This window comes from Lichenostomus cassidix, chromosome 6 (assembly GCF_008360975.1).
Source record: "Lichenostomus cassidix isolate B80296 chromosome 6, HeHo_3.0, whole genome shotgun sequence".
NCBI classification, from domain to species: domain Eukaryota; kingdom Metazoa; phylum Chordata; class Aves; order Passeriformes; family Meliphagidae; genus Lichenostomus; species Lichenostomus cassidix.
In genome coordinates, this window is record NC_139487.1 from 12,944,371 (window position 1) to 12,965,232 (window position 20,862).

General features: G+C 56.6%; 1 protein-coding gene across 9 annotated transcripts in view; it reads right to left on the minus strand.

Moving 5' to 3' along the window:
• Positions 1 to 646: 646 nt before the first annotated feature.
• KCNIP2 (potassium voltage-gated channel interacting protein 2) overlaps positions 647 to 20,862 on the minus strand; it is a 44,958-nt gene continuing 24,742 nt past the window's right edge. For 3 of the 9 annotated variants that reach the window (XM_085065017.1, XM_085065016.1, XM_085065015.1), the window contains exons 2-8: positions 5,162 to 5,286; positions 4,701 to 4,770; positions 4,534 to 4,604; positions 3,889 to 3,996; positions 3,400 to 3,504; positions 3,100 to 3,162; positions 647 to 2,769 (exon numbers count right to left, since the gene is read on the minus strand). In XM_085065017.1, coding sequence (XP_084921143.1) covers positions 2,722 to 2,769; positions 3,100 to 3,162; positions 3,400 to 3,504; positions 3,889 to 3,996; positions 4,534 to 4,604; positions 4,701 to 4,770; positions 5,162 to 5,286 — 590 coding nt within the window. In that variant the 3' untranslated portion in view covers positions 647 to 2,721. Of the gene's footprint in view, positions 2,770 to 3,099; positions 3,163 to 3,399; positions 3,505 to 3,888; positions 3,997 to 4,533; positions 4,771 to 5,161; positions 5,287 to 6,408; positions 6,509 to 12,454; positions 14,739 to 17,833; positions 17,952 to 20,862 lie in introns of those variants that run through there. The other 6 variants (XM_085065013.1, XM_085065011.1, XM_085065018.1 and 3 more) reach the window with 5 other exon arrangements.

A 20,862-nucleotide genomic window follows, 5' to 3' on the forward strand; every position in this document is an offset into this window, starting at 1 on the left:
TGTTTGGTCTCCAGGCAGCTCTTTGCATTGAGTTTTCAGTTCCTGGACCACAGACTATATAATGCTGGACCATTTTGCTGTCCCACATCAGGTCCATTACTGTCTTGTTCCGCTGCTTTCTTACTTACATGTCTCTGTTTTGCTTCATTTTTCCCAGTTCTCAATGCTGGGTTTTTTCCAACAACCAGTGATTGCCCATCGGTTCATGTACCTAAGAAAAACCCTTTCCCAGTCCATACCTACTTCCTCAAGGTGCTATGTGACCATACTCCTATTAGCTCAGCCTTAAATGCTACATCCTAGCAAGGGCCACCTGGTCCCAAGCTTGAGTTCACCCAGCAGCATCTGTGACAAACTGAAAACACACCTGGCAGCCCAGCTCCTGAAATGTGACACGCTGGATATAAGAGCTTTCTAGCATTAACACCTACAGCCTCTTAACAGGGGAAAGTCTGTACTTACAGGACCACCAATGGCATGGCCAAGCTCAGTGTGCACCCTGTCCCCCATGCAAACTCCCAGAGCACCATGCAGAGCACCCTGCAGCCACAGCACCCCAAAAAGGATACCAACCCTCTGCAGAGACCCCTCATTTTTCTTGCCCCCATCCCAGGCAGCTGAGAGATGCAAAGACATAACGGTCGTGTGCATAGCGATTGTGGTTAGATTTTATTGGTTTTTGTTGTTTGTTGTTTTTTGTTTTTTAACCCATATAATTGTTATAATACAAAATATACAGACTGGAGATGCCAAGCGGGTTGTGGGTCACCATGCCCAGGGGCAGGGGGTCACACCATGCAACCTACAGCGTGAGGGGGGAGGTGGCATCTGCTCCACGTGGCAGGGGACAGTGGGTACCCCTAAGAGCCTGGGGGGAGGGAGAACACAGCTGAAGAGATGGAGGGGTAAGGCCCTCCCATCCTTAGGAGAATGCAAGTGGGAGCTTAGCCCCATAGCAAACCTGGGACACAGGTCTGTGAGATGAACTGTGTTGAATGAGCCTAAAAAACACATCATGTCTGCGAGATGAATAATGTGTCGAATGAGCCTAAAAAACACATCATATCTGCAAGGACTGGGACGGGGATGGCCCCCTGGGAAGCAGCCCCATAGCTTTGGCTCAGAGTTCCAGGAGTTAAATTCTAATGTCTCCAACACCAGGGACTCAGCCTGGGTCTGGGGCCTGGCCCAGCATGGGTGCTGATCCCAGACATTGCAGCTCAGGCCAGCCCAAACGACCCTTGGCCAAGGATGCAGAGGGTGGAGCTACAGTCAGGGGCTGTCAGGGCTGGGTACATTCCCAGTGCCTGTGAGGGGCTTCTGGGGTTGCATGGGAACATTAGCCCATGGGCATCACTCCCCCAGCTATGACTTGGAGTGGTATGTGGGCAGGACAGGCCTGCCTGCACACACCCATCTCCAAGGAGTTGGTGGTGACAAAGACACCCAGGGTCCCCATCCCCAAGGTCCTCAAGCAGGCTCTCACGTGGCCGTGCTGGGACAAGGAGATGAGCCCCCGTGCCCCAAAGTGACTCTCCAGCCTGCCAGCAGCATGGCAATCACTCCTGTCTAACCCCAGCCTCGATTTTCTCCTCCAGGGGCTGCCAGCTCGGCCATGTCACCAGCACAGGGCTATGCCTATGGGAACACCTCTCTGCCTCATTGCTCATACCCCAGTCCCCTGGGCAGCAGCTGGGCTGGGATGGCCCAGGGCACAGGAGCAGGGCAAGAGCAGCAGCAAATAATGCCAGGAGCAGGGCCGTGAGCCCTTTAGGCCAGAATAGTCACCAGAGACCAGCCCATCTCCCTCTTCCTCGTGTTCCCATACCCTGGCTGTCATGTCCTCAGGAAGGGGTGGAAAGGGTGTCTCTCCATTTGAGCCTCAAAATGGATGCTTGGGGTCCCCCTGTGCCAGCCCCCCAAACCTGAGGGACAGGGGCTGAGGCTGCAGCTTTCCCAGCCCTGCATCCTCTATCCTGGGGGTAAGTGCCACAACAAGTCACCCTGGGGGTCCCTTTAGCCTCCCCTCTCCCCCTGTCAGGACGAGCCTCATAGGTCTAACCAGGATCCCTGGGATCAGGGGATGATCCCCATAGCTCATGCAGCAATGAACCGCAGGGGCCCACGGGGCTGCCTTCTCCAGGCATAGCCCCTCTGCCCACCCCCCAGCCCAGTGTCAGGACAGGGAGGGTGGCTGGCAGCTCACAGACAGCATGCCAGACACGCTCCCCATGGCAGGGCACAGCCAGGGCAGGGGAGGAAGCCGAGGCATTGGCGCCCATTGCAAAATTTTATTGGTTTCTAGACAGTGTTGCTGGAGGGTTTCAGCCGGAGCCGGGACTGAGGGCTCCTGGGGAGGATCAGGGTTAGGGGAGCTGTGGCTGCACAAGGTGGTGTGTATGGGGATAACCTCTATTGCAGCCCAAGGCTGCATCTTTTCCACTGGGATTGGGTGCAGGGAGGTCCATCCAGGTGAAATGCTCATCCTGTGCCAGCCATTCCCACACTCCAATGTCTGGGAGCACCTGCTTGGGATCCCCTGAAGAAAGCACAGCTGGCCCAGGGGGAAGGGAAGATCTCCGCGCCGGCTGCATCTTAGGGAAGGAAGGCCCCTTTCCATCTGTGCAGCCAGAGGAGGGGAGTCTCAAAGGAAAAGTCAAGAGAGAGAAGCAGGTTCTGGGCCTGGTGTCAGGAGAGCTCATCTGGAGGCAGGTCCAGGTGCTAAATCACACTGTCGAAGAGCTGCATGGATCGCATGATGTTCTCATCCTGTCGGGAGCAGGTGGGAAGCATGCAAGTTGGGCACAGAACAGCAATCTGGGCAGCTCCCCCAAGCCTGGCTTTACCCTCATGGCAGCTTTGGCACATGGGACAAGAGCCCCACGGATTACAGGCAGTTTCCAAGCTTTACTAGGATGCATGGCTCTCCTCATCTGTACAGGGATGCTGGCATAGGTACAGTTCCCAAAGCAGAGCTCCAGCCTTGCCCCTGGGAGCCCTGGCTTCACCCCCTCTCTGCAGGAAGGAAGCAGGAGGGACAAAGGTCCCCAAGGAAGAGGGTGGTGACCTAGACCAGAGCAGAGCTGCTGGTGACTTTACCTTCTGGCAGGACTCCAGGAACTCCTCGATTGTCACCACACCATCCTTATTCCGGTCCATTTTCTGCAGACAAGCACAGCACAGGGAACATGGCAGAGACAGGCCCAGCCCCAGGGAGAGCCTGGTACCCCCTGCCTAGGACCCACAGGGGCTGGACACAGTGCACACCTGGCCCCAGGCATGCCCAAGCACTAGCAGGACCAGCACAGTTCTGCTTCATCCCTGGAGTAGGGTGTTTTCTACTGCACCCACTGCAGCTCTTTGCTGGAGCTCTGCTTCCCCAGGATGTGCCCAGCTCACCTGGAAGAAGTTCTCCACATGCTCCCGAGGCGCTTCCTCCCTCATGGCCGGGTAGGTATATTTGCCCATCATGTCGTAGATGGACTTCATGATGTCCAGCATTTCCTGATGGGAAAGGAGCAGGGTTGCAGTGTCAACACAGGGCTCTGCCTCCACCAGTCCCCAACCCACGCATTTTTCTTGATGTTCCTGGAGGACCTGCAGGGTGCTCAGTGTGTTTCTGCTGGCTCTGTGCACAGTGTGGGGCCATGTGTGCATGTGCATGTGCGATGGAGCCCCAAAGCTGCACACCACTCATCCACCCTCCATCCCAGAGACACACCGGTGCCAGGGGGCCAGGAGGGATGTTTGCAAAGCTGAGCTCAGTTAAATATTGACCCCCTGAGCTCTCCTCCAGAGCTCAGCCAAAGCCCCCGAGTTCTGCCCTTCTCCCTGCCAGGTGCAGACCTGCACTGACCCTGGGGACCAGTCTGGATCCCTCCATCCCACCTCTTTGGTGATGCAGCCATCTTTGTTCAGGTCATAGAGGTTGAAAGCCCAGTTCAGGCGATCGTCAATAGTGCCCCGCAGGATGGTGGACAGCCCAGACACAAAGTCCTGCAAGGATGGACAAGGCAGGTAATGGGAGTTACAGATACAAAGGGCCTCACAGACACAGAGGGCACAGCCCTGCTTGATTCTCCTGCAGGGGGCAACTCAGCCCCAAAGCAGATGTGCCCTGGGGCTGGGCTGACAAGGTGAAATGTTTGGTATCAAAGAGTCTGAGGAGAAAAAATTGTTTAACCCTATACATTTCCCACACTAGTCCCTTGGGTCACAGCAACCAAGAGGTCTATGTCCATCATGACCTGCTGCTCAGCCAAAGTCTGAACAGGACCCAGCCACACCTATGTCTGCCAGTCTGGGTACCTACACAACCCTACCCAGAAAATACAGAAAGCCCCTTTTTTGTTGCTTTTCACTTGTTTTCTACTACCTCGGGGAATTTAATAATCTCCACCAGGCCTGCAAAGCTCTTCATCCATCTGCAGCAGCAACACCAGCCCACCGTCCGACCCCAGCCCACCGTCCCCAGAGGGATGTGCTCTCCTTGCCCTGCTGCACCCCAGCACTCCCTCCTTGGCCACAGCTCACCTCAAAGCTGACGGAGCCATCATGGTCAGTGTCGAAGGCGTTGAAGAGGAAGGTGGCGTAGGTGCTGGAGTCTGCAGGGAGGAGACAGCATGAGGGGGTGCTGTGTGACCCTCTGCCCTGCAGAGGTACCCATGTGTTTGGGGACAGGGACAGGGATGGGCACTCACCTCCTTGAGGGAAGAACTGTGAATAAATCTGCTTGAAGTTTTCTTCATTGACAATGCCACTTGGGCACTCCTGTCAGGGCAAAGCCACAGCGTCACTTCCACATTACAAAAATGTGGAAAGGGCTGATCAACCCCTCTAAAACCCTGTGGCTTCCTTGCCTTGCTCCACCAGCCCTGTGCACCTTGAGTGGCTGGTAAGGCTGCTTGGAACACCTCCCAGATTTTTTGGGCTGCACCCCTTGCTGGAGGGGCTCTGCATCCCAGGCACCCAGGAAGGGGGCTCTCTGCACCCAAGGAAATGAAGCACAGGATCAGGTCTTACCCCTGGAGGTAAGATCAGGCTGTAGCCTTATATAAACTCCAACCCCAAGGTCCCAAAAACCTTCACAAAGAAAGCACCATCCCGAGGTGGACATGGCAGCAGAGGTGGGGACTACCAAAGCTGGTCAAGGGGTACTCACATTCTTGAAGCCTCGGTACAGGACCTGCAGCTCTTTGCGGGTGAACTTGGTCTGCTCCTGGAGCTGCTCCAGCCCCTCGGGGCGGTGGCAGACGGTGGAGAGCTCAAACTCATCCTCAACACTGTCTGCAAGGAATCCAGGGGAAGAGAGTGTGGCTGAGGCCAGCACTACCCTGCCTATCTTGTCATGCCGGGGTGGGGAGAGGCACCTTGCACAGCACGCCCTGTCCTCTCACACCTGCCCAGGTTGACACATTTTTGGGGTGCTCTCTCAGCCACAGTTGGGTCTGTGCCAGCAGGGGACACTCATAGACACCCTGGGGGCAGACCAGAGACTGACACTGAGCAACAACCCCCCTCCAGTTCAGCCCAGGCTGGGCAGAAAGGAGGTGTGAAAACCCCCCAGTGCTAAGACCCTCCCTGCCTGCCCTTCTCCTCCCACCAGCAAAGGCATCTGCCCTGTGGAGTTGAGACCCTTGACATCCTGCAGGTCTGTGCAGCACCAGGGTTCAATGCTGTGCAGCACCAGCCCCTCAGAACCCCCAGCACCAAATGTCCCCCATCAGCCTGTCCAGATTCCATCCTGCCCACTGTGCTCCCACCTTCATCTGTCGCTTCTCTCCACCACCTGCCAAGCTGCACAACCCCTACCTGCAGCAACCAGCACCTCCAGACCCCACTCAGCCTAGAGAGGCACACAGCAAGTATCCCCGCTCCATGGGACAGTTCAGACCCTGCCCCTCCATACTCACCTTTTCCCAAGGGGTATTGGCTTGCACTGTAGGCCTGGGAGAGACCCTGACCAGGGGCTTGGACTTACCAAGGGGCCAAAGCACATCCAGTGCAGGGGATTAAGGGACTCTGCACTCACTCCCTCCTCAGCCTCTTTCATCCCCCATCACACCTCCATCCCAGACTGACCCTGAACTTAGAGAAACAACCCCCCACCCCTTAAACCAGTTCTGGGAGGGCCTCACTGCCCTGAGCGAGCTCCTAAGCGGTTCTTGCCGCTGTGCCTCCTGTGGGAGCTGCTCCAGGGAGCTGAAGAGGGATAAAACCAGCCTGTGAGCAGGTAAAGACAGAAGTCTGTGCAGAGCCCATGGGATTGGACCTCTCCAGGACACGGCTGATCCTGACAGCCAGGGCAGGGGAGAGGTGGAGGCATCCCCTTCCCGCAGGCAGGGCCAGGGTGGAGAGCAGGCAGCAGCACCGCCGGGGACAAACACACACAAAGGCAAGAAGAAGCACTTGCTTTCACTGAGCGAGGGGATGGATTTGGGCCGGCAGCAGGGCAGAAGTTTGAGGAATCGCTGCTTCAGCGCTTTTTTAGTTTGGACTGGCGGGTTGCCTGGAAGAAAGAAGGAGTCACCAAGCAGAAGAAGAGTTAACAGAGCATCAGCCCCCGGTCCCGACTGGCAGCAGGATTGGGCACCAGGCACGGGGTGAGCTGGGCAGAGGCAGCACATGCAGCGTGAGGCTGGAGGAGCAGGAAGGCAAAACCCAGCCCAGGCTCTGGTCGGCCTTCCTGCTCCATCCCAGGACAAACCCGGCACTGGAGTACCCGTCCTTGGGAAGGATGGGGGAAACCCTGCTAGGCTACTCATACCCAGCACCTCTGTACACCCCCATCACGCCTGGGTGCACTGGAGATTCCAACGAGCCCACAGAGGCAGGAGATAGCAGGGCCAGACTCTGTCCTTTAGCATTGAGGACAAATACCTGCTCCCTGGGGACCCTCCCCGAGGGGCTCTGCAGGGAGGCAGGGTAGGATGAAGCCCAAGAAACAGCCTGTGGATGAGCCAGGGCATTGCATCCTCCCCAAGCTCAGGCTGGGTTTGATCCTGCTGGCACCCAAGGGCTGAAGGCAAAGCATGCACCAGACCCCCATGCAGCCCAGACTGCAGCGTGCACCCCCACCCCAGTGCAGCACTGGGACCCGAGCCCAGGGACCTGCTTTGAGACAGCCAGAAGGGGAATGGGGCTCAGGCCTTCGCCTTGGCCAGGCTACAGGGCAGGGTGAGGGATGCCCACACCAGCCTGGCCCATGGCCATCACATCCAAGTTGCCCTGCATTTATAATAGGTCACCTCACTGCACTGACCCAACTGCCACCCCCGCCTCTTTCCCCTGTTTGGATCCCAATGGCTTCACTCAGCCCCATCTCTCCCAGCTGGTGTTGCCCCATGGCTGCAGACCCCCTCCCTCCCTTCCCACAGTGCCTCAAGCCAGCAAACTCAGCTCAGGACTAATGCTGCAGGTAGGGAAAGGAGGAGGAGGAGGGGATGAAGGCCATGCTGGGCTCCAGCCTCCAAGGGGAGGCAGACAGCAGCATGGGGACAAATGGGACAAAAGGTGCAAAGTCCCCTTGGGGCTCTGGTTTGTCAATGTGTTTGCTCCAAGCATCCTGGACATCTGCAAGCAGCAGGTCACAACGCCTATGAATCCCAAGGCCTGGTTTTAGGGTTTTTTCTCTAGGGTTCTAGTGGATAGCTGCCAGAGAAGCCCTTTCTCAGCCTTGTGGGGTTAAGCTGAGCCCCAGATACTGGGGAAATGGTGTTGCATGGTACCCAGCTCCAGGACTGGAACATGGGTCTGCATCCAGTAGCCACTGCTGGGCAGGTTGGCCCCAAAGTGCCCACAGGCAGAACCTGGGACCCTTTGAGCTCACACCAAGGCAGCTCCATCATTCGGGGGGATGAAGAATAGCTGCAGGAGGTCATTGTCCCAGCAGATCACACAAAGCCACTCAAAGAGGGCAAACCCTCCCCAGGGATGTGGCATCCACAGCAGGTTGATAGTGATGTGCAAACCTATAGGGATGAACAAATGCACCCCCTGGCAGGGGTGCATTCGTCAGGGGTGACAGAGGCAAGGGTGAGGACCAGGATCTTGGCACTGGCAGAATAGCACAATTGGCTCCTGTCTGCTCCAGGGTTTGCAGGCAGGTGAGGAAAGAGAATTTTTCCATCCTAGAAGTGGGCATCAGTTTTACATAAACCATGATTTTGTCCCAGCTACCCTTCCACAGCCTTATTTTGCAGAGGGAAAGGGATTTGCACCTTTCAGTCTTCCAAGGATGCTCTGGGGCCAGGTCATTCCGGCAGTGCTGAGCTGTGGGAACAGACCTGGCAGGCAGAAGTATCCCTTTTGCTGAGAGGGAAGGGACAGGGCGGGCAGAGCAACACCCAATGCCAGGGTGATGGACCCGGGAGGGAGCAGGGCAGGAGGGAAACCACACAGCGAGAGAGATGCAACAGAGAGTAAACTGTGGTTGGACTCACAGGGGCAGCAGGTATAGGCACGTGCAGTAGGTCAGGTCAGGTGCAAGTTACACTTTAGTTTGTTATAAAGAAGGAAGAAGAAAAAAATAAAGAACATGGGCGTTTTCTCAAGGAGGAAACTGAAGGGGGCCCAATTCCAGGGTCCCCAGGACAGGGGAGGGAGCACATTTAGCACATGCAGCTTAAGAACAGGAAAGGGGTGACCAGGACTGGGGTTTTGCTGTCCTGGCTTCAGTGAACACGAGGGCTCTGCTGGGTAGGACACACCACCCTCTTTCTGTCCCCAGCATCCAAACCACAAGCAAGTCTGGGAGCAACCCCTTGAAGGGAAACAGCTCTGCCCAAAGATGAGGAGAAGAGCACAGCCATGTGCTGCCACTCTGGACACAAGGGACATAGCAGCACGAAGCCCTGTCCCTGCCAGCAACAGCTCCTTTTCCAGATGCCTCTCTGCTCTCCAGCCTTCTGCAAGGGCCATCCAGCAGCTGGCACAGAACAAAAAGGGCTGGTGGTGTTTTATCTGTGGCAGGAGGTCTGTGTTAAGGAGGTTAAGTGGCTTGTCGCTTCCCATGCATCATTCCACAGCTCGGCAACTTCAAACACACAAACACACACAAACTGAGACTCCAACCTTGGGCAGCACCAGAAGGGGAAGGGATTTCCCATCCTCAGCTCCACACACTGTTGAAATTAATCCTGAAGGCTGGCTCCGAATGGACCTTCAGTGGGTAGATCCCTGCCCCCAGCAATGATTGCCACCAGGATGGCTGTGGACCACTTTGTATTGAGCCACCAACAGCTGATGTGTCCTTGGAGGCTGGATCCAGCCAATGCCACCATGCCGAGGGTTACCCAGTGCTTGGCTGACACCCCCTTCCCACAGAGGACCCAAGCCTGAGCTGCTCCATGGTCTCCCCAGAGGAAAAGCAGGAGACAGAATCAGTCTGATGCATAACAATGTCCCTGTCCCCCCCACAGAGCCACAGCCACCAGTGCCCTCCCAGTGACAGCTAGCTGGAGACAGCAACCCACCCCTTCCATGGCACCCTCCTGCTAGAAAACACCCTACAATGACAAACCAACAGGCAATACCAAAACTCACCAATCACTCTCAGTAACTTGTTAATAAATGCATAATCATGATGGGTGCATCCCACCACAAGACCCCCACAGTGTGCCCAGCTCCTGGGCACAGCACCGTTCCAGGAGGGGAGCAGAACACCAGCAGCCCACCAGTCACGCAGAACCCACAGCCCCTGCTTGGCCCTCTGGGGCAACACTGGGTCAGTGGGCAGGTCAGGAGGCACTGGCACCCAAGGCTGATCTGCCCCAGCACCCTGCTCTAGGAGCAGGGCTGGGGTGGCAGAAAGCAGCTGGGCAAGGGAACCCTCTGCTTTTTCAGATAGCCTGCCTGGGAAACAGGAGGGCAAGATCAGGGGAGCATGGAGAAGAGGCCAACAGTTCTCAGAACACATTCTTTTCAGTAGAACAGCCTCAATCCCCCTCCAGAGCATCACCTTTTCCCAAGAGGCCAGAAGCAAGTCCCCAGGCTCACTGCCAGGACATAGCACTGGCTCCATCTGGACAGCAGTGTGGCTAGCACAGGTTTTTCCCATGAGAAATTTTCTTGTGTTTTATAAATAAAGTTTGGATGTTGTTGGAACAGTGTGGCAGAACTTGGGCAGTGCAGGCCTGGCCAATCAGGCCTGGGGGAAGGCTTCTGACTGACCAATCTGGGTGACTTTTGAGAACTCTATATATGTGATGAAATCAAAACAATAAAGGTCAGTCCTTCTTGCCACTGAGAACTGGTGCATTCATTACTCTGCTAGCTGCTCAACAGCGACACAGCAGTGCTGAACCCAGCTGCCCCTGAAACCTGTGGCTGACAATCATCCCTGTGCAGGGCTCAGCCCCTCAGGGAAGTACCCAGCCTTAGGCAGTGCCACCAATCACAGCTCTCTGGAGTCTGCAATGAAGGTCAGCAGGAGGAAGAATGAGTCCCTATAGGCGCCCTGGGGAGGTCAGGATGTGTCCCACCAACAGCAGCTCTGCAAATGACCCTCATCAGACAGCAATGCAGAGCAAAGTGTAGCAACGTGCCAGACAGTCATTCATCAGAGGAATGAAATCAGAGCTGGCATCTCCCAGGGCCAAAGAGTCCCTGTCCTGAGGGTGGTACAGAGCTGGCAGCAGCAAAGCTGCAAAGCAAGCTGCAGTTTGTGGGATAGCAGAGGCTCAGGACCAGGATATTCCCCAGTGCCAGAGGCAGGAGCAGCTGCACAACCCTTGTGCTGAGAAGACCCCAGAGGGAGAAGGTAGGGCCATGGGCCAGAAGAAGCTGCAGAGCCAAGTGGGGCTCACAGCAGTGCTGTCCCCATTCCCCTGCCCAGCCTGTGACAGTGCTTCCAGATAGCCTGGCTTTGCCCAAAGGAGGTGTTGCAGAATAATAATTTCTTCAGCCCACACCATGTACAAAATGTTGTGAGCAGGGAATGGGACAGGATACACATTTCAAGGGACAGTGGAGCTCAGGAGCTCCTCAAATGGAGCAGACAAAGCTGCAGGAGTGGAACAGCCATATGCATCACTCTGTTGCAAAACCCCCACACAAGGACACATCCTGCCCCCATCAGCACCTCCATGGCAGGAACACCTCTGGCAGCAGGAACCAGCACATCCAAGGTGCCAGAGTAGCTACCCAAAAAAATGCCCCAGCAGAGCAGCAGCTCCTCTTGGCTGCAAGCAATGTGTTACACAAGAGAGCTGTTGCTCTGCATACCCATTACCCAGATGCCATCCCATTCCCTCCCTAGTAAGGCACAGGGACAGAGAGGATGCGTCTCAGCCACACCCCAGCCAGATCCCAGGCAGCTCAGGGACATCCTCCATCAGAAGGGGGTTGAAAGCACCTCCTGGGCACAGCACCCTCCTCTGCTCCCTTCCCCTCCCTCTGCTTTACTACTAATTGCTCCTCTGATCACTCTTATCCACAAATCCTCCCATTCCGAGATCTGGCTACCCTAGGGGGTGTAATCTGCAGTGCCTTCATCTCACAGCATCCCCAGTGCCAGCACGGAGGCAGAGATGAAGGAGGCAAAGCAGCCCCAAAACACGTTCATTCAAAGTCTGTTGGCAGCCCTTGTCTGAGCTGGGACTATCCATGGCGCAGTCGAGGAAACAAGGCATCAGCAAAGGAAACAAGGCATCAGCACCCTGAAGCTCCCAAGCTCCCTGCACTCCCACCCTCACCAGGCACAAACAACAGGTCATATATCCAGTGCTCTGACATATTTTGGGTCCTCTTCTTTGACCACATCCAGTCCAGTCCTCAGCACCCACATGCCAATCCTGGAAGCTCAACACCCACAGCATCCTCTTCCCTCCCCAGCCCTGGCACAGCCCAAGAGGGAGGGCAAAGGGGCTCTAGCCTCTTTTCCCAGGTTTCCCCCATAGCCACCAGTTCCTGTAGCAGTGAGAAAGCTTTGCCCTGCATGGTGCTGCACCCTACATCCATGGCTCTTTTCTCCCAGCTCACACTTGTCTCTTCAGCTCCAGTTACCTGCAGTCCTTTTCCCTATCATCTGACAAAGCCCAGCCCTCTGCATCCCATTGCCCTCAGACCCCAATAGCCCAGACAATCTCCATCCCCCAGCACCCCCATATCAGTGCAGCCAGTGCCTCCAGACCCAGATATCCCCCAGTCTAATCCTCGCAGACACCCTAAATTTCTAGCATCCTGCACCCAACACCACACATTCCAACGTCCACAAATATTCCCACCCAATATCCTAACACTCTGAAACACCCCCAGACACCCTCACTTCCCCAGTTCCCTACACCCTAAGGCTGCCAGACACCCTAATTCTCCCCCTCCCCCCAAGAGCCCCAAACCACACTAATCCTTCAAAAACTCCCCCAAGCACCCTGTAGTCCTTGAGATAGGAGGAGCACCTCCACCACAACATCCCCATCGTGTTGTAGCCGCATCCCCATCCCTGTCCCAGTCCCACCTCCCCTGGTGAGGTCGATGATGCCCAGGGCATGGAGTAGCTTGAGGCTGGAGCAGAGCAGCAGGATGATGCCCACCGTTTGCAGCCCCTGCAGGTCCCAGGGCGCCTCAGCAATCGCCATCCCCCAGACACACAGCCCCAGCTGGCAGCTGCTCTGGCAGCAACAGATCCAGCAACGCAGGAGAGGGGAGGGCAGGGGAGGGGAGACCTGCCTTGGCCCTCCCTCTTCCTTCCCTAGCACCCTCTGGGGTCCCTTGGAGCACCCAGGCTGCAGAGGATGAGAGCCCACATAACTGCCCAAGGGACTTAGGGGTCAGCTCTCCCCCAGGACACCCCTGCACTGCACAGCCTGATGCAGGCACCTGCAAAGGGGTGAAGAACTGGCACCTGGGGTTGCACAGAGGTGGAGGAGGCTCAGCCACACTGACTTCCATTGGAACAGCAGCCCGTGGGGCCACTGGAACTGAGCAGTCTGCAGGGACCCTCGAGCTCATCACACACTACTGGGATACTGCTGCCACCAGCCCAAGGACCAGCCCTGCCTAAGATCCCCATGACAAACGACAAAACCTTCCCCCCAGCAGTGTCCCCACGTTGCATGCACCCACAGCATGGCACAAGTTCTTTGCCTTGGAGCTCAGCCTTATCCACTGATCATCTCCACAGACACCTGCAACCCTTGTCTCCTCCCTCTTCCCCTGCATCTCTGCACCAGCAAGTCAGTCACAGCCACAGCTGAGGGCTGCCAGCCCTGGGTACCTTGCTTGCTTCTGGAGCGAAATGTGCTCCACAGGGTGCAAAGATGTCCCACAGGGTGTTGCCTGGAAGGAGGGCAGCATGTCAGGGACAGCCAGGGTGGCTGCTCCCCACAGCCCACCCAAAGTCCTGCTTTGAGAGCAGCAGGACAGAGACTCCAGCCTGGCAACAGTGGTTATTAGAAAGTCTCTTTTAGACAGCTGTCTATGCATCTCTCACCTAAAAGCTGCTTCTGATCTGGCCACCTCCTGCACCAGCAGTACAACAAGCCCCAGGGCAGGCATCCATGGGGAATGAGACATTTTCCTGTGTCCCTGGAAGGGGATGCTGCAGCAAGCAGGGACAGCACATCAGACATCCTGCTACTTGCACTCTGGGAACTGTAGACTCCATACTCCATAGAGCCCAGTTCAGGGCACTTCTATTCCCACCTGTGCCCAGTCCTGGGGTCTAATCCTGCCCCTCACAGGGGAGAGGTGAAGGAGACCCCATTGAGCTCCCACAGCACCCTGCAGCCCAATACAACCCTGCATTAAAGAGTCCCAGCCTCTCCCACTAGATTTGAAGGGTTCACCCTCCACCAACAGAGCAGGGCTATAAAGATGGGCTGTTCCAATAGGCTCCTTTGCTCTCTAGATTTATTGCTTTTTCTCCAGCCTGTGATTTTCTTTCTTCCCTATGGCTGAGGGATCTCCTGCTCCCCTGTCTGTTGGTTCAGAGCCCATCCTGGGACCAAGTGGGGGCCCTGCTCCATGTCCAGGTGGGTTCCCTTGCTCCCCTCTCCAGGCACATCAGCAACAGTAAGAGCAAATCAGACCAGAGGGAATTGGGAAAGAAGCAATGTGAAAAGTGATTAACACAAGGCCGGAGGGAGAAGAGATTCAACAAGCTAATTAGGTCTGGCTGGGCTGAGCAGGACGTGTCACCACACAGCAGCAGAGGCACAGGGTGCACCACAGGTACTGTGGACCTTGGGGAGTTCAGGGCTGCCGGGAGAGCCAACACACCCTGCACAGCCCTAGAGCCAGCTGATAAACCTGGGAGCCCTTGGAAAGGCAAGGGTTAAATTCACTGCAGGTAGGGAAATCTCTGGTACAGCCCAGCCCAGGAAACCCCAAACTTCAACCAGGACTGCCTGCAGCTGTCCTGGGCTAGATTTCGATACTCCAAGATTTACCCCCTGCAGCAAGCTCACCTTGACCTCTGGGGTCTGTCAAACCCACCAGGCTGGATAATAATTCCCTGAGCCCAGGGACTCAAGCACCACAGCCCAAAGGACCAGTCCCTCCTGCAGCCAAGACAGCACTCCTGCCAAAGAGGTTCCTGGAAAGCAGGAGGAATCGGGGCTTGGCACAGGACTTTGCTCTCACCAGCACCTTGGGGATTCTCGCTTTCTCCTCTCTCCAGAGGGATCCTCACCCTGAGCCAGCCATGAGGAGGTGTCCGTACTGCTCACTGCCACCACCCTCCTGCCTGTCACCTTTTGGGGTACCAGTGGCACCCAGGCATGATGCTGCTCCCTCATGTTTCTCCCTACTTCTCTGTATCCTGAGCTCTAGGGCAGCAGCAGCAGCTCCCAAGGAAGGCAGAGGCCAGCACACCCCATGTTGGGGGCTCTCCAAGACACCCCCAATCCTGTCTGCCCCCCCAGTACGTACCCTTCACAGCCGAGTCAGGAACAGCCCTGGGGCAGGCACCAATTATCCTGCCGACAGCAATCTGCAACTTCATTTAATATTAATCTGTGGCTGGGCGACGCGGGTGGCTCTCCCGCCTTTTCCCTCCTGCCATCCCTCCTCCCAGCCGGGACCGATTGCTCCACACTGAATTATTGATGCTGCACTTCAAGAGGCAAAATTGATAGCATTTCTCTCCACCTGCCCCATCCTGAGCGCTTGGCCAAAGCAGGCTCTTGGGAGGGGTCTGAGAGCCCCCTGCATGGGTCTGCCAGGAGATGTTCAGGGCTGGGGACAGGCACGATGGCACCGGGCAGAGGTGGGGTGACACAGTCCATCATTGATTATCCAGCTGGTAAACGTCAGTTCCAGCATTGATCACCCTGAAGATCCTGGAGCACAGTGCACTCATGGGAGATGCTCCACTGCTACTGACGGACAGTGGTTGTACCCATGCCACTAAGGCTGTGACAGGGTCCAAGGGGGCACAGTGCCAAGCAGACATGACAAGGGGTTGCAGACAGTCAGCACTTCTGTCCAAGCTCTTTCTCAGGGAAGTGCCAGCTCCAAATGATGGATGGGGTGCTTGAGGCCTCATCCAGCTGAGTTTGGGAACCCATCAAGCCTGGAACTCCCCCAGGGTCTTGCTGCAAGATGCTCCCACTGAACCCTTCCCCAGGCTTAGAGGGATTGGCTTAGTCCCCTCTGGAGCTGCTCCATTCCCAGCCTATCACTGTGGTGGCACAACACTTCCCAGCACAATCTATGCACAGGACACAACTAGCACAGCCTGGGCAGAGAAACAATTGCAGGCAGGGGACCAGCAGGGATGAGGCAGGGAGAGCATGGGCCAGCAGCCAGAGCAGGGGAAGCATGGCCGGCAGCATCGATGGCTTTGGAGCAGGTGGCAGAGCCCTGTGTCCATTAGCAGAACTGAGCCATTAGTGTTTAGTTTCAGGCTCTTTGCGGTCTCTGGGCTGTGACTGTTGACCGAGCCACAGCTTGTAAACAACCCCTGGAGGGGACACAGCATTTTCCAGCCCCAGAAAACTGCCTGGGACCTTCCCTGGAGAGCAAAATCCTACCTGCTGCCTCTCAAGTCAAGGCGGGAAGTGACCTATGCAACAGCATCTCTCCCCCATCCCAAACCACTGCCATTCACACACAGGACTCCTCATACAGTGCCCAGGGCTCAGCTTAATCTCAGCCAATTTCTGCCCCTTGAGCAACATGTTTCCCTGTTCTCTGGGCACCTTCAGGCAATGGGAGCAATTGCTGGCAACCCAAGGCACCTGGATCTCATTCCCACGCTCATGGCTGGGGCACATCTCCAGACAAGCCAGAGGGAACTGTAGCTCCTCACCATGGGAGTGTGGGTGAAGGGGGACAGGCATGAGCCTGTTCCTTCTGGAGGGGTGACAGATGGGGACACAAGACACCCCATCTCCAATGTCCTGCTCTGGCCCATGCTAGGGAAAAGTCAGTAGCAGGTGAAGTGTGCAACTGGAATGTGCCCCGAGTGTGCCCCAGGAAACAGAGGAGCCACACAAGGAGTGGCCCCTGCCTTGTCCTGAGCCCCTCAGCAGGGTTGCTGCAGGGCTGGGGGCTCTCTGTCTCCACTCTTTCCACCACACCAGGGAGCTGCAGAACAGCTTCAATCAATGCCACCGATTTTGGTCCAAAGCTTCAGGAAGCTACACAGGAAAGGGGGAAAGCAGGGTCTGGGAGTGGCACCCCCAAATCACCAGCAGAACTGGGGAGGGGGGTCACCCTAGGCACAGTCAGCATGCCCTTCCCCGGTGCTCAAAAGGCAGGTGTCTGTCTGTCATTTAGGTCAGCTCCTGCCTCAGTTTCCTTCCTGGTATGATCCACCTAGGAGTGCTGCTGCTGGAGCACAGGCACTTAACAGTTAAGCAGTAATGAAAACTTCCACACATCTTTCCTGTCCTGTGATCAGTTTCACAGGATCAGAGGGAGAGATACCCCAGATCTGCCCCCTCCCTCCCTATCTCCAGGCACAGCCAACCTGTAGGTGCATCCTCGGGATGCTGCCTGCTCCACTGCTTTTGGAGGGGAGCATTCACCACTACACCCAGCCCGTGTGGGAGCCAGTGCTGGAGAACCTGAGTAGAGTATCCCAGGGCACCAGTGGACCAGAGAAACTGTCTGTCTCCTCCTCATCCTGTGCCTGCCCTGATGCCAGAGGCCAGGCAGGCTGTGGCATCCTTCAGGGAGGTGTGTGCAGGCATGGAGCTGGGTAGGGCTCAGGGGGACCTTCACAAAATCATCACCCTGGGAGTCCAGGGAACACCCAGCCAAACAGTCCTGACCTCCCTCCCACCATGCACAGAGCAGAGTCCCCCGAGCAGATCCAGACTATGCCAAGTGTGTCCCATGCACACCACTCATCACCTCGCACAGCCCATCCATAGCTGGACAGCTCCATCTGTGTCCCCCCACCCTGCCCAAGGGCCACAGAGGGCAGAACACAGAGGGGAGAACCAGGAGCAGGGAGCCCACCAGGCACCCATCCTGCCTGAGCCTGGCTGCTCTGCAGACTGGTCCTGAATCAACACCTCACGTGCAGGGTGAGGTGACCATAGTCTCTAGTAACACCTTGCTCCTGTAGAGGTGCTGGAAAACACCCTAGTGCCCACATATACACTCACACACAGTCCCAGCCCACAGCACCCCAGCACACATCAAAGTCACCACCATACAGCAGACACCCTGCCAGTCCTGTCCCCTCCCCACATCCCCAGCCACTGGGACAGGGAGGACACTTCGCTCCTTGCATCCTATGCCCCTACAAGCAGCTGACAGACACCATATCCCAGGACTCTGTCATGGATGCAGCAGCCTTGGAGCATCCTTGGGGGCAGTTCTGGACACCCACCACCTGCCCCTCATGTCCCCAGAGGCGACAGCACCACCCCACAGCCGTTACCTTCCAAGGACACAGGCTCGAAGAGGCCAAATTGCTCCAGCACCTTGACGAAGAGGACCAAGACCACCAGCACCGCGATCATCTCAAGGCCTTCCAGGTTCATGGTGGGGGTGTCTCATGGCCCCTCACTCCCCCACCCCTCCCCACCACAGTCCTGGAGCCCCTTCACCCCAGCACCTCAGCCACCAGACCACTCATCCCCAGGGACACCCGCCTGTGTCCCTGGTGGGGGTTCGGCTGTCACCCCTACTCAGGGGCACCCGCCATCAGCCATGGCTGAGCAAGGGGCCAGCGCAGGGCTGTGGTGGAGGCTCAGGGAGCCACAGCCGAGAGCCCAGGCAGAGAAGGGCCGTGCCTGCGAGTAAGAGTGGAGAGAGGCCAAGTGGAGGGAGGCGTGGGGGGTGGCGGGGATGGGGGGGTTGGAGGGGGAAAGAAGGCATGCCCTCCCATTCCAATGACACCACCTCCATCGATTTGCTTAATGCAGTTGCTAAGGAAACGGGCCACAGATATTAAAAGGCACTTGGTTCCCAGGGGGGGACACGGGGAGGGGCAGGACGCTGGGCATTGGCAAAACATCCAGGATGGGGATGACTCAGATTTGTCCTCTATGCCCCAGACATGTGTCTGCCCCATGGGGACAAACTTGGCTGAACACCCCAACATCTCCCTCCTGAAGAGTGTCTGGGGCAACAACTCCATCTGCCCCATTTCCAAGCAGGCACATGGATCCACCTGTTTTTCTGGGAACATTGAGGGAAGATGGGGAGCAGGTCTGGGAAAACAAGGTGGGAGCAGGTCTCGGAGAACAGAGTAGGAGCAGAGGCCGTGATGCAGGATGCCCAAGACACTGCCAGACCCCCAAGTGGTGCAGCAATGAGCAGGAGAGGACGAGATGCAGAGGCTGGGGACCCAGCCAAGGTCACACAACAGCTGGAAACAAAGGGTGAACCTGTGCATCCATGTGCCTCGAGCACACATCCATGCACAGCCAATGGGGCTAAATTCAGTTCCCCTGCTCTCCTTTAACAGAACTCCAGCCCTTGCCTGTGATCACAAGCCACAGGAACCACTGGGGATCCAGGTGACCGTGGTCACTGCCTGTCACCAGGGCTCAGCACCCGAGGGAAGCTCCCCCACAGCTTTCCCCAGGGATGCCACTGGCACTGCCCATCTCCAGGCGGACAATTCCCACATCATGCATGTTGCAAGACCAGTTCTAACCCCAGCACCAGTGTGGTAAGCAGGCAGCGGGGCTGTCCCGATGCCACTGCTGCCCCCACATTTCCCAGTTCATCCCAGGGGCAAAGCCAGCTGCCACAGGTCCAAGTGGGGTGGCCATGTCCAGGCTATGGAGCAGACCCCCTGCAAGAGCTCCCAGCAGGACTGCCCGACACCAATCTCCCAGAAATCCCCATTTCCAGCCCAGTGAGCTGCAGGTTTGTCCCCTGGTAGGGGATGGAGAGGGCTGTTGTCTCAGTCCCAGGCTGTGGCATAGCTTGGCTATCTAGTGGCTCCATGCCACCAGGCTTTGCATCACCTGCCCACTTGAGGCATGCTCCCAAGTTTGTTCTAACACAAGCAGAAGATGCCAGAGATGCATCAGAGGCATCTTGGGGAAAGAGCTGATTGTCTTCCCTAGGGAAACATCCCTCAGGCTGGAAGTTTTCAGACCTGACATTTCCTTTTCTTGGAAAGAGGTGAGTTTCCAGGCACTGAGCCTGGATTTCACGTGTCTGCCTCCCAGTTTTGCCCTCGAGTCAATCCCTCCGGGTCGGGACGGCACAGACCTGTTGCACACTTGCAGGAAGTTTCCCACTGACATCAACTGCATTTTTAAAGCCACTTTTCTTGCTGAGCCCCAGTAACAACCCCAGTAACAGCCCACCCTCTCCTCAAGCCTCTAGCTGCTTCCAGTGTCAATGGCTGTCCTGCAGGCCATGAATCTATTTTTGCAACCTTGTTTTGGCCAGACATAGAGTGAGAGGAATCCTTCCAGCCTGATCCAGAGGGTTTAGGGCAGCTTCTCTCCAAAGGGAACCTGCTGAGCCCTTGTGAATGGACTGTCATCGGTCCTTCATGTGTCTCTGGCAGCATCATGGGGTGCTGGGGCTGAGAGGCACAGCAGCAGGTCAGTCACCGAGAGACAGCTTCCCCACCTGCCCTTGTGCCTCTCCCATGCCAGCCATCCTCCCCAGCAGAGCAGTGATAATTTTCCCACTGGCCACCATGTCAGGATTACACATTTCCATGCTGGAGCCATTAATAAAAACACTCCACTGTTTGTCGCCAGCATGACACAGAATCCCAGCAGGACCAGCATAGGCACCCAGCACTGCTCCCATGTCCCAGTGCCACACACTGTGCCCACATCCCAGCAACCCCAAACTCCCCAGCGTTTCTTGCCCAGAGCATATTCTCTCTGACTGAAGGCAGCTCCAGATGGGCTAGGTGTGACAAAGGACCACCCCTTCACCTCACCGAGGTCCCCAGGGATGTTACTCCATCTGGAGCTGCCCCCAGGATGGAGGAGACACATGAGAGCACACGTGGGACTTCGCCAGTGGAGCCAGACCTGCAGCTGCTTGCAAGGGATGCTCAAAAGCATACATAGCCCACTTGAAGTGTGGGACAGGACTTTCCCCCCACCTATCCCACTGAGGAGCATCACTCCCAGGGGTGCTCCTTGCCCCTGCAGCCAATCAGTGTTTGGCCATGTCACAGGAAGAGCCTCAAGGCCCTGGCTGAGCTGTGCAAAGAGGTCTCACGGATGGATGGAGCAATGCACACTCCAGGCAGGAGAAGCTCTGCACATCCCCAGACGTGATGCCAGTTTCACCCCTCCTGCCCTGCTCCTTGCCCTGGGGTCTCACCCTGCAAACCTCTGGCACTCGCATTCCACTGCAGCGGGGCTTGGAAAGAACCTTCACCAGGGAAACTTGGACCCTCACCACATCTCAGACCTCCCCAGAGCTGAAGACCAAAGATGTGGGTCACGCCCAAAGGGACCCAGAGCCCCAAAATGCAGG